Here is a 12536-nt window from a genome sequence, read left to right as displayed (position 1 = left end):
TTTAGGAAAAATCAAAAAAGATACTAAACCAAGCAGCTATGATATACAGAAAAGAATGTAACATAGATGAAAAATATCATTTAATGTAGACGTATATTTGACTAATTAATTTACATTGGGTTAAGGAAAATGAAGGCAAGTTCTTGTGTTTAAATTTTTGTTTGTTTTGTAGATAATTATGACTTAGCTAAATCCATAATAAGGGATTTAGCTTACTGGTGGTAGTGACAAGATCATACTGGGATTGTCAGATGTTATGTTACTTAACTTTTTAGTTATCTTATTTTCCTCATATTGAATCATGTGGGACAGTGTAAGACTGTCTTTTTTCCTGAGTTAGCCCTGCCTCTTCTTTCTGATTGTTAAGATATATGGTAAGATACCAAATCTCAATATTTATGAAAATGAAATACAGTGGAGCAGCTGTAGGAACAACACAGTGCCAAGACAGTTCACCAAAGCCTGTGAACTAGTGATTTACATAGTAATAGCTATCATTTGTTGAATGATTCACTATACTATTTTTATGCTTATCATTACTACTATTCCTGTTTTATAAGATGAAGAGCTAAAGGTCACAGAGAATACAGATATTAAGTTACCTGAACCCAGGTTAAATTATTTAACTTCTAAAGAGCTGAAATTTGGTTCTAAGTTCTTACTACTGTTACCTCTTTATTTATAATATGTAATTAAAAAAGTAAACATGTAATATACTTAATTTATAAAAAGAAATTCTGGAAAAAGAAAGTAATACAGAAAACTATCATATTGCATTCTCACTTAATTTTTCAAGTAAGGGTTAGAAACCATCCTTGTTTTCCATCTCATAGCTTAGGGAGTTTATATTTCCATGACATTTACATTGTGTCTTGATTGTGAGAAGTTATAGTTTATTCCTAAGAGGAATTTTTCAGTGCTAGAGATTGAGTCCAGGGCCTCACACATGCCAGGCAAGCACTGCACCCCCGAACTACCCCATCCCTACGAGGACAGTTTTCAAAAGCCTCACATAAATCGTCACTTTACTGATTAGCTCTCTAGCAACTAAGGAAGCATACATGCTTTTTTGTGAAACAAAAGCACACTTACCTGTATCAAACTAGTTACTGATCACTAATTTGAGAGCCATTATTACAAAACTGCTCCATTTTATTCTTGTTTTGCCATATGCATGCATTTACTTACTGAAGGAGATATCAAATTCAGCCAACATTTACTTGTACACCAGTATACCTACTCTCTGCAGTCTTTCTCTTTTTCTACCTTCTAGATGTGAAAATGAAGCTTAGTCTCTTTAAGGAATGGGGGAAGGTGTTGTAGAGATGGCTCAGTGGCCAAGAGAGCTTCCTGTGCAAGCATGAGAATCCGAGTTCAGATTTCTAGCACCCAAGTAAAAAACTGTGCATAGCTGCACATACCCGTATTGGAGGGTGGAGGCATGCAGGTCCTGGGAGCTTACCCTGGCCAGCCAGTCTCGCTGGAGTGGTGAGCTTCTGCTTCAGTGAGACCCTTCTTATCTGTAAGGTGGAAGGGTGCACAGGCATGTACAGCTGCATGCTGTGTGCACGCATGCACAAACATGCATATACATACAATAAAAGAATAAGTGACACATGCCTATAACCCCGACACTTGGAAGGTGGAGATAGAAGGATCAGGAGTCTAAGGCCATCAACACCTATATAGCTAGTTCAAGGCCAGCCTAGAACTCTACTTGACAGACTGTCTCAGCTAGTTCAAGACTGTGTCTCAAAACCAGAATTGGTTCTATGCGAGCTAGTGAGAATAAGAAGACATTTAAACTATGAAGCAACTTCAGTTGTGGAAGTGTCTTCACCTGCCCCAGTTTTGTTTTGTTTTTGCTTGTTTAAGGCAGGGTGTTTCTCTAATCCAAGCTGGCCTAGTTCTCACTATGTAGCCCAAGTTAACATTGAGCTCATAGTCACCCCCCTGCCTCTCACTGCTGAGTGCTAGGATTACTAGCTACCACGTCTGCCTTTCTCCCAGTTCTTTGAATCTCATTGTTTTATTAAAAACAAGAGGAATTATTAAAACAAGAGGAATTATTAAAACAAGGAATTATTTGTGCTTCTACTTGTCACTTTATTGAGTAAGTGTGGTCATAGCTTACATTTTTAGAGCACTTTACAGAAATAATGTTTTAATCCAACAAAAGCACTAGAAGATCTATAGGAAAAATAATATATTGAACAGAATTATGTTATATTTGGTTTTATTTGTTTGTTTGTTTGTTTTAGGCAGGGTCTCACTATGCAGACCAGGCTGGCCTCAAACTCAGAGATTTACCTGACTCTGCCTCTTGAGTGTTAGGACTAAAGGCGTGTGCACCATGCAGGGTGACATCGTGCTATTATGGCATTCTTTGTCAGACACTTAGAGGGGTCTTCATTATCCTCTAGGAAGACACCAACTTTAAGGAAGCTAAGCTTGCTAAAGTCACAAGGCTGGGAGATGTCCCAACCTGCTATTTAATGCAGATTAGCTTAATCCATCTTCAGGATGCTATGCTGCTGTTGTTTTTCAGGTGAGAAATCTTAGATGTCCTGCCTAAACTCAGAGCTAATAAACAGCAAAAGAAGGACTCATCCTTAGGATTCCTAAATTCATGTACAATATTCTCCAGTAAGCACTTACTGTAATAGTTGCTAGAGACACAGAATCTTTGCTTTTTACTTAAGGATACTGACAGGTGAATAAATTTAATGTGTTAAAGGTGCTTTAATAGAAATACATATGTGATAATTTGTGAAATTAAATTTACTATTTAAGATGAATAAATGCTTGCTTATTAAAATGTGTTTAATATTTGAAATGCTAATACAGTTCATTTTATTCATCTTTTAGTACGAAGAACTGGAATACACCACTTATATTTGATCTCAAAGAAGGAACCGTTAGTTTAATTCTGCAGGCAGAAAGGTAATCTGTTTATATTGTAACTACTGGATTCAGGGTTAAGGATAGCTCATGTGGCAGTAAAATACTCTTTAAACTACCTCACTAAACTACCTCACAGGGATGGGAGAAATGAGGAAGGACACAGGATCAGTCCCAGCATCCACATGGTGGCGCTGTCCCCTGTAACTTGTTCCACGGGATCCAGTGCCCTCTTTTTTTATTTTTTATTTTTTCTAATTTTTTATTAGATATTTTCTTCATTTACATTTCAAATGCTATCCCCAAAGTCCCTATACCCTCCCCCTGCCCTGCTCCCCTACCCACCCACTCCCACTTCTTGGCCATGGCATTCCCCTGTACTGGGGCATATAAAGTTTGCAAGGCCAAGGGGCGTCTCTTCCCAGTGATGGCCGACTAGGCCATCTTCTGCTACATATGCAGCTAGAGACATGAGCTCTGGGGGTACTGGTTAGTTCATATTTTGTTGTTCCACCTATAGGGTTGCAGACCCCTTGAGCTCCTTGGGTACTTTCTCTGGCTCCTCCATTGGGGGCCCTGTGTTCCATCCAATAGCTGACTATGAGCATCCACTTCTGTATTTGCCAGGCACTGGCATAGCCTCACAAGAGACAGCTATACCAGGGTCCTGTCAGCAAAATCTTGTTGGCATATGCAATAGTGTCTGTGTTTGGTGGCTCATTATGGGATGGATCCCCAGGTGGGGTAGTCTCTGGATGGTCCATCCTTTTGTCTCAGCTCCAAACTTTGTCTCTGTAATTCCTTCCATGAGTATTTTGTTCCCCATTCTAAGAATGAACGAAGTATCCACACTTTGGTCTTCCTTCTTCTTGAGTTTCATGTGTTTTGCAAATTGTATCTTGGGTATTCTAAGTTTCTGGGCTAATATCCACTTATCAGTTAGTGCATATCTAGTGAGTTCTTTTATGATTTGGTTACCTCACTCAGGATGATACCCTCCAGATCCATCCATTTGCCTAGGAATTTCATAAATTCAGTGTTTTTAATAGCTGAGTAGTACTCCATTGTACAAATGTACATTTTCTATATCCATTCCTCTGGGTTCTTTCCAGCTTCTGGTTATTATAAATAGGGCAGCTATGAACATAGTGGAGCATGTGTCCTTATTACCAGTTAGAACATCTTCTGGGCATATGCCCAGGAGAGGTATTGCTGGATCCTCCGGTAGTACTATGTCCAATTTTCTGAGGAACTGCCAGACTGATTTCCAGAGTGGTTGTATAAGCTTGCAATCCCACCAACAATCAAGAGTGTTCTTCTTTCTCCACATCCTCACCAACATCCACTGTCACCTGAGTTTTTGATCTTAGCCATTCTGACTGGTATGAGGTGGAATCTCAGGGTTGTTTTGATTTGCATTTCCCTGAATAACCCCATTAAAAAATGGGGCACAGAGCTAAACAAATAATTCTCAACTGAGGAATACCGAATGGCTGAGAAGCACCTGAAAAAATGTTCAACATCCAGTGCCCTCTTATGGCATCCATGGGAACTGCATGCATGTTGCACATAAACATACTTATGGAAGAAAAAAAATAAATCTTATTTTTTTAATTCTCACAAAATGATATAGTAGTCATTTGGGATCAGTCTTTTTCTATCATGTGTTTAATAATTTTTAGGTAGATCAGTGGAAATTAAATATTCTCAGAATTTCTTTATATTCTTACAAAGATATTGAAGGTAACATTATATATATGTATATAAATACATATATAACATAATATATATATAATATATATATTAACATTCACTACATTAAAAATTAAAATCAAGAAATGTGCTAGTTAATGGTTTTAAATGTTTGAAAACCTTATTACGAGTAACATCAGTGTAACAACGTGGGAGAATGCCAGTCACAAGGAAAGGTAGTTTGGCCCTGTGCTCTGCTGGCTTGTTCTTCCCTTTCCTCTTGTTTGCATTGAGTTTATCCTGTTTGTAGACATCTACGAGTGTGGCAGGTGAGGACTGAGTGGCCAGCAGTGCCTGGTGTTGCCCCGCTCTCCTTCCTCCCCCTCCTCCTTTTCCTTCCTGACACCAGAGACAGGACCCGGGCTTTGCCTGCGCTCAGCGCATCCTTGAGACTGAGCTATACCCCCAGCTCTACTTTCGTTTTAAAATATCGGTTGAAACTCATTGATTTCATGAGCCTGCTTCTAGGCTGTGGCCTGAAAATTGAAAGTAGTGTTTTCTGGCAAGTTCTTCAGTGATACAGAACTAAGAATTTCTGGGTGATATGCTTGAGCAAATTAGGACTAGCTGTTACTCCAGGAGCCACAATTTTAAAGTAAAAACCGACAGTTGATTTATTAAGGACAGTGATCCCCTTGTGAATCAAACTTAGAAAAGCTATGCCAATAACATCTCTGCTCTTTGGCCAAGGTCAGGTGTAGGAAAGCTACCCAATAAGACTTAACGAAGTGTGGAAATGTAGTTGTTATTTACCTAAACATGCGTATAAAACCTTTGCATCAAAGCCATACACCTTAACTCATCCCCTCTCCTGGCATGGAGGCAGCTTAGTGCTGAATTTTAGCAGATTTTCTAGCCAGGGGTTTCTGTAAGTAGCCAGAAGAGAACTGAAGCTGCTGGGCGATGGTGACTGGGCAGTCACAGGAAGAAGAAGCTGAAGCACAGAGCAGGGGCTGAGTCAGACTGTCATTTAATTACTGAGGAGCATGGTCGTCACAGTGGTGATCCTGGGTAAACAAAGAAATGTTGCATCAAACTTTGTCATCATTTAATGAAATGAAACGTGCTTTACTTACATCATAACTTTTAAATATAAGTTGTTTTACCATTTAAAAGGTAAAAGGTCAGCTATCTAAAAGGCCCTGTTTTTCAGATGTTTTTATCCCATATAAATTTATAAATTATAAGTTTATTGAGTATGTTCATAGTTTAAGTATATATTGATGGCATAAATAATTATAATTATGTAAAAGGTAATTTAGTTACTGCCTGCCTCTGATCTCATTTTTATATTCAGATCTTTACCCACACTTTACCAGAGTATTTCCTCATGAGAAGTTTAAAAGCCGATGTCTTACTTATAATAAGAAATGTTTGCAGTGCTAAGTGTGGTAACATTTGTGTGCATGTGTGTGTGCATGTGTGGTGTGCACATGTGCAGGTATACATACATGTGTGTAGGCCAGAGATTACCACTGGGTGTCTTCCTCCATTGCTCTATTTGTCTGTGTGTTTGTCAGTTTGTTTGTGTGTGTGTGTGTAAGGGTGTGTATGTAGGAGTGGGTATGTTATATGTACACATTCGTGTACATGTGCACATTTGTGTGCATGAAGGCCAGAGTTCATGCCTGGCGTCTTCATCTAATGTTCTCTACCATACCTTTTTGGTTATTTCTTTTGAGGTCATAATGTAATTATGTCATTTCTCCCTTCCCTCTCCTCCCTCCAGACCCTCCCATATGATCCTCCTTTCTCTCTTTCAAATCCATGGCCTTTTTTCATTAATTGTTGGTGTGTATGTGTGTGTTTGTATAATGTTACTTGTACATATAGTTTGAGGACTGACCATTGGATATTGGATAACCAATTGGTGCACTTTTCCTTGAGGAAGACGATTTCCCCTGCTCTTAGAGTTCCTTAGTTACCTATAGTTGTTTGTGTAGGGTGGAGGCCTCCTGGTTTTTTTGCTTGCCTGTACTATATTGAGACAGTCTCTCTCACTGATCCTGGAGCCTCACAGTTTGGCTGGGTTGCCTGGCCAGGAGCTCCAGGCACTCCTATCTTCACCTCCCAGTGCTGGGGTTATAGGAGCGCACTGCTGTGCCCAGCGTTTTACAGGCCAAGGATCTGAACTTAGGTCCTCAAGCACTTTACCAGCAGCCATATTCCCTGTCCTCACTTCGCTAACCCTTGATATCATTGTCTGGGTTCTTGGAGTCCTTCTCAGAGAGTTCTGGCCTATGACTATAGCTTAATGTCATTTTCCTATGTTTGTATAATAGTTTCAAAGTGACAGGTCTCACACTGAAGAGTTTGGTCTCTTTTGGATTGGTTTTTGTACAGTGTAAAAACAAAGAAAGAAACAAAGTGCTTTTAGTAATGACAAAAAGAAAGATTTTTTTTTTTTCTTGTTTGGTTTTTGGTTTTTAGTTTTTAGAGACAGGGTTTTTCTGTGTACCCTTGGCTCTCGGAACTCACTCTGTATACCACCTGCCTCTGCCTCTGCCTCCGGAGTGCTGGAATTAAAAGCATGCTGTATAACTGCCTAGCGAGAAAGAATATATTAATGATGTGTCACTTAGTCAATATTGGGAAATACCGTTTTTTATACTGTGTGGCCATACACTAATCCATAAGGACCAAATAGTTCAATTAAATAAATACCTATCCTTAATTATTAGAGTGTGTACTTTTTTTTATTCATTAGAAATACAAATATAGTTGAAGTATACACCCATTATTTTTATTTTAAAAGGTATGTGCTCTTTGATCCTGAAGTTATGAATCTAGAAAGTATATTTTAAAATAAGTAGAGACAAATTTACATTGTAGACACTTTTTAAAACAGTGAATAAGAGCCAGACATGCACATGCCCTTAATCTCAGCACTTTTGAGACAAAGGCACATGGGTCTCTGTGAGTTTGAGGCCAACCTGATCTACACAAAAGTTCAGGACTGCCAGGGGTACATAGAAAGACCCTGTCTCATATCTCTTCCCCTGCTCCCCGCAAAGAACAACAACAACGAATAATTTGAAATAAAATGTCCACAAAAGTGAGTTAGGGGTTGGAGAGGTTGCTTTCTGGACGAAACGCTTGTTACACAAATGTGAGGATCAGAGTTCAGACCCCAAGTGAGCTGAGTACAGTAGTGGCCATCTGTAGTTCCAGTCTCTGGTGAGTGGGAGCTGCAGAGAGGAGAACCTCTGAGGTCTGTAGGTCAGGGAGCTCTATGGAGCAAAGACTTCCTTTCTTAAACAAGGCAGAAGGGCTGACCTGAGATTGCCTTGTGGCCTACACATATGGTGAGCTAATACAGGTGGTGCCCACACAAAGGGGACCAGTAGCTCTGCGAATGGCTCACTCATAGAGCATTTGTCTCACAAATGAGCCAGGGTCAATCCCCAAGGATGAAAACATTAGTTAAAATGTTGGCTACATTCATCCCTTGTTTACTGTCAGTATCTAGATTAGGTAGAGATCTATTTTGAATTGCTTTTAGTACAGAGATGTCTTTGTTTTCTTCTTTATTGTTTATAATGTATGAATTTTCAAAGAAAAAATATATTGGCCATAAAATGTTTGAGAAATTATTAACTACGAGGATCTTAGAGCCTTGAATATAGCTTTAGAAAGAATATAGCTGTACTTGAATGCCCATTGCAAAAATCATGAGTGTTTTGCTATGAATACATGCTATGATCACTTCATAATTTTAAAATCAGAAGCATCTCACTTTAATAAATGCTGGCACTGAAGTTAATTTTTGAGTTATTTTTGGTTTTGGTTTAACCAGGAGCTGACTTTTATCTTGAACTTACTCTGATTCTGAAACACACATCAGTATTGTTTCATAGAGCAAACAGCACCTTATCTTAGCATCCATGACTGGAGAACTGGAGGGTTTTCTAATTGCCTTCCTGTAGGGTTCTTCCTAGAAAAAGAGATGAGTTGAGGGCATAATGTAAATGACATCAGATCTGAGGACACAGGCTCGATGTTTTTGACCTTGTCATTTCTCTCTCCTACTTTTACTTAAAAGGCAAAATAAAACAAACACTTTTAAGTTTTTAAATATTTCAATCTTTATCTACATACTTATAATTTTAGGATTTAGAGTTTTCCCACAAGGGTAAATAGAGAATATTAGAGAATAATAGAGAAATGAGAATGTAGCATCTTCCTTTTTTTAAAAAAAAACCAACAACAACAACAACAAAAAAACAACTTTATCTTTTCAGACATTTTCTTCTGGTGGATGGTGGTGGTATCTACCTGCACTCTTATGAAGGGCGCTTCATTTCTTCTCCAAAGTTTCCTGGCATGAGAACAGACATCCTGAACGCTCAGACTGTGTCTCTGAGCAATGATACGATAGCAATAAAGGACAAAGCTGATGAGAAGAGTAAGTCTGTCGTTATGTGACGTTTCATGTACAATTTCAGGCAGTTTATAAAGCTATGGACTTCGATTTCTTCATCTCTTAATATATTAACATTATGTGGAAAAACTAGGAATTCCCTATTTCTTTTAAACATGAGCTAAATAACTAAAATTGTCATACAGGTAAAACAAATCTATGTTGCCTCAATATCCAAGACCAGAGGTAAATATATTCATCACATAATTTTATTTCAGGATTATGATTCTAAACTATATATTAATTCTTAAAGTTTTTAAGCTTCTTTGATACTCCTTTGTATTCATTTAGTAATATGGTAAATGTTCTTCATTATGCCATTTATTTTGTTTATATATTTTTTAACTAATATTTTAGGTTAATGTTGTAAAGGGAAGATATGAATAGTTTAAATTTTACATGTAAAAGTCTAGGCCATATTAGTGTGTGTGTGTGTGTGTGTGTGTGTGTGTGTGTGTGTGTGTAATGTCCAGTGTTTTGTAATGCCATGTTACATTAAACCATTTTATTAAGACATCCTATTCTAGATTAAGTAAATTATCAATGGTGGTCAAAACGATGTCAGTGAACACGTGTAAATCAACAGTTGGCTAAGGACACATGCTCTGAAGCGACTGATCCAGAGTGAAGGAGCAGCACTGTGGGCACACTGACTTACAGAACAGATAAGTAGAAAGATGATCCCAGGAAGGAATGATTGACACATTAAAGGGACTATCTGAAGGCTATACCATGGCTCAGAGTGAACCAAGCAGGAGAGGAGGGCAGAGAGGTAGGCAGGACCCAGTCTCCTCCATGCTAGGCAACTGCCTACCACTGAGCCATCCTTCAGCCCACGTACTACTATAATCCGTGATGACACTCCACGTGATGCCTCTCCTCTCACGTTGTTGCCTGGTTGACTGGTTGTGGCACTGTTGTACTGTAGACCTTTAGACCTTGCTCATCTTGCATTAGGGAAATTTTACATCATTTCTCTCCCCGCTCCAGCAACCACTATCCTCCTATCTGCTTCTGTAAGACTCATGATTTTAGGCACTTACACTGGTAGAATTGTGCAACATTTGTCCTTTGATGGCTACCTTATTTCACCTAGCCTGTCTTCCAGATGTGCAGAGCTTTCTTTTTTCTCTTTCATTCTTTAGGCTAAGTGATATCTCTGTGAGTGTGAGTGTGAGTGTGAGTGTGAGTGTGAGTGTGTTTGTGTGTGTGTGTGTGTGTGTTTGTGTGTGTGTGTGTCAGACTGGCTGGCTCTCCCTTACCCTCTTCCCTCTGCCTCTCCTCCCTCCTCACCCTCCTCTGTCGTCCTCCCACGCACACACATTCTTTGTTGTTGTTGTTCACTGATCAGACTGACCATGCCATGTCCACAATTTGGCTGTTGCAAGTAATGACGCAATGACCACGAGACCGCTAACATGAGATCTGAAGGCAGTGCTTCCCACAAGTGGGATGGACTTCGAGATCACTTGAAGTTCTGTTTATAACTTTTTGATGTTCTTCTGTGCTCTTTTCTATGGTAACAACACCATGTTACATTCCTACTAACAGCAATCAGTGAGTAAACACTCTAATTTCCATTTCTCCCACATTCACTGACATGCTTGCTTGCTTGCTTGCTTGCTTGTTTGTTTGTTTGTGCCTTTAAAGAGCCATCGTAACCAATATGAGGAAATACAGTAGTTTGGAATAGTAAAGCATTGCAATTCCCTTCTGAAGACTCATCAGCCCTGTACAATGCTTTGTCTTAAAAGAAACTCCTGGTTATCTAAGGGAGTTATTCAATGTTGAGGTGTCTTCCATATTTCATCGTGGGAGCTAATTCTCTTAACTAGCATTTAGGAAGACAAAACACTGATAACAGCTTTCAAAAAGAAAACTATCCAAGAAATAATTCTAAAATAGTCACCTGATAGACAGTAAATATTTTATAAACTTCATCTTATTTACACATGACTTAGTTTTCTCTACCTGAGAGAAGCACTTGTAAGATAGAAGAGTTTGTTTGTATTCGCAGTATCCGGTTTCAGTTGGTGGTCATGTGAGGCAAGTCAGAACATCGTGGGAGGAGCACGTGCACACGTGGCAGGGCGGAGCTGCTCGGCTCCTAGTGTCTGGAAGCGGGGAAGCAGAAGAGCGTTAGGGTCCCACACTCCCTCCCGAGGCACACCCAAGATACCTGACGTCCTTCATTGGACCCTAGCACCTCCTCTCTGGCATGGCAGGTTGAATATTTTACAAGACCATCAATTTGTAATAATGTATTAATGATTTATGGAGAATCTCAATTATTGACAATCCATTTCTTCCCAAACATGATATACTACAATTTTGTTCAAACTCTGAATATTCAGAATTCTTACACCCCACAAAGTTGAGGGTACTCTTTATGAGATTGCCATCACTTTCCATGTCAGCTGCTTATTCTCTTAGCTGAGCTGTGAGGGTTTATTACATTATAAGGTCAGTTAAATCACTGGCCACTCATTTGAACCCAGTCTCTACATCCCTTCTTATCCATAGAAGTTAGAGACCTAAAAGCTCCATCCTGTTAGTTGCTGCTTGGTTTATCTGATTGTGAACCTTCATCTGTAGTAAAGAAAGTTCCAATGAATCTGTTGTTCTCAGCAACAAAGCAAAAAATCTCCAATTATTCCAGAAATGTTAAGGGGTTTTGAAGTTCCCAGCCACAAATCCAGGGTAAATTATTTATTTTACCACATGAGTGTATAATAGAAACAGCATGTTGTATATTGTCTAGCATCATATAAATGGGTTTTTAGTGCTTATTTTCTTTTGTGAAAAATGATTGTTACATAGAACTAAGCTAAAGATAACCAGACTGTAACTTGGCGTCCACATTTCAATTTGCATTGATGAACCTATGGATTCTTTCCTTAACCATTAGTAACAGGAAAGAAATTAGTTATGCTATTTTTATAAAAACTGTGACCTCATTAATAATTAGAAGTTTGATGTTGGTTTTCTGGGCTGGTAGAGGTTCTGTGGTCCATAAAGTTAAGTAATACCTCCTAAGAGTTATGATAGTTCTATTGAAATTTACCAGCAGTGGTTCTAATGTCACCATCAATGCTCTACTGTTATTTGTTTTTTTCTAGTAATCTTCCTCTTCGAGGCGTCAACTGGAAAACCCCTAGGGGACGGGAAACTTCTTTCTCATAAGGTAATAAACATTTGCTGGATTTAGTATAAATGGTTCAGTTAATTTCTTTTTGAAATAGTTATCCCTTAAGGAGGAAAACAGGCTTATTTAATATTTAAAAATAAGTGTATGTCTTCCAGATTATATCAAAAAATGCCATAACTTAGAACGAAGGACAGGGAAATTCTGGAATAGGGCCTGTGAGGTTACCTGAATGAGTGAGATGCTGTGGTGTGAGTGTGTGTGTCTGCTGACCAGGTGAGGTGAGTGAGATGCTGTGGTGTGTGTGTGTGTGTGTGT

The 12536-nt window shown here is 38.8% G+C and overlaps 1 protein-coding gene across 3 annotated transcripts in view; it reads left to right on the top strand.

The window, feature by feature from the left end:
• Ift80 (intraflagellar transport 80) overlaps window positions 1-12536 on the top strand; it is a 98163-nt gene that overhangs the window by 61041 nt on the left and 24586 nt on the right. For all 3 annotated transcript variants that reach the window (XM_021195711.1, XM_029537952.1, XM_029537951.1), the window contains 3 exons: window positions 2869-2943; window positions 8895-9058; window positions 12193-12257. In XM_021195711.1, coding sequence (XP_021051370.1) covers window positions 2869-2943; window positions 8895-9058; window positions 12193-12257 — 304 coding nt within the window. The remainder of the gene's footprint in view (window positions 1-2868; window positions 2944-8894; window positions 9059-12192; window positions 12258-12536) is intronic.

Source organism: Mus pahari, chromosome 4, assembly GCF_900095145.1.
Source record: "Mus pahari chromosome 4, PAHARI_EIJ_v1.1, whole genome shotgun sequence".
Lineage (NCBI taxonomy): Eukaryota > Metazoa > Chordata > Mammalia > Rodentia > Muridae > Mus > Mus pahari.
This window is presented reverse-complemented; position numbering and strand designations above follow the sequence as displayed.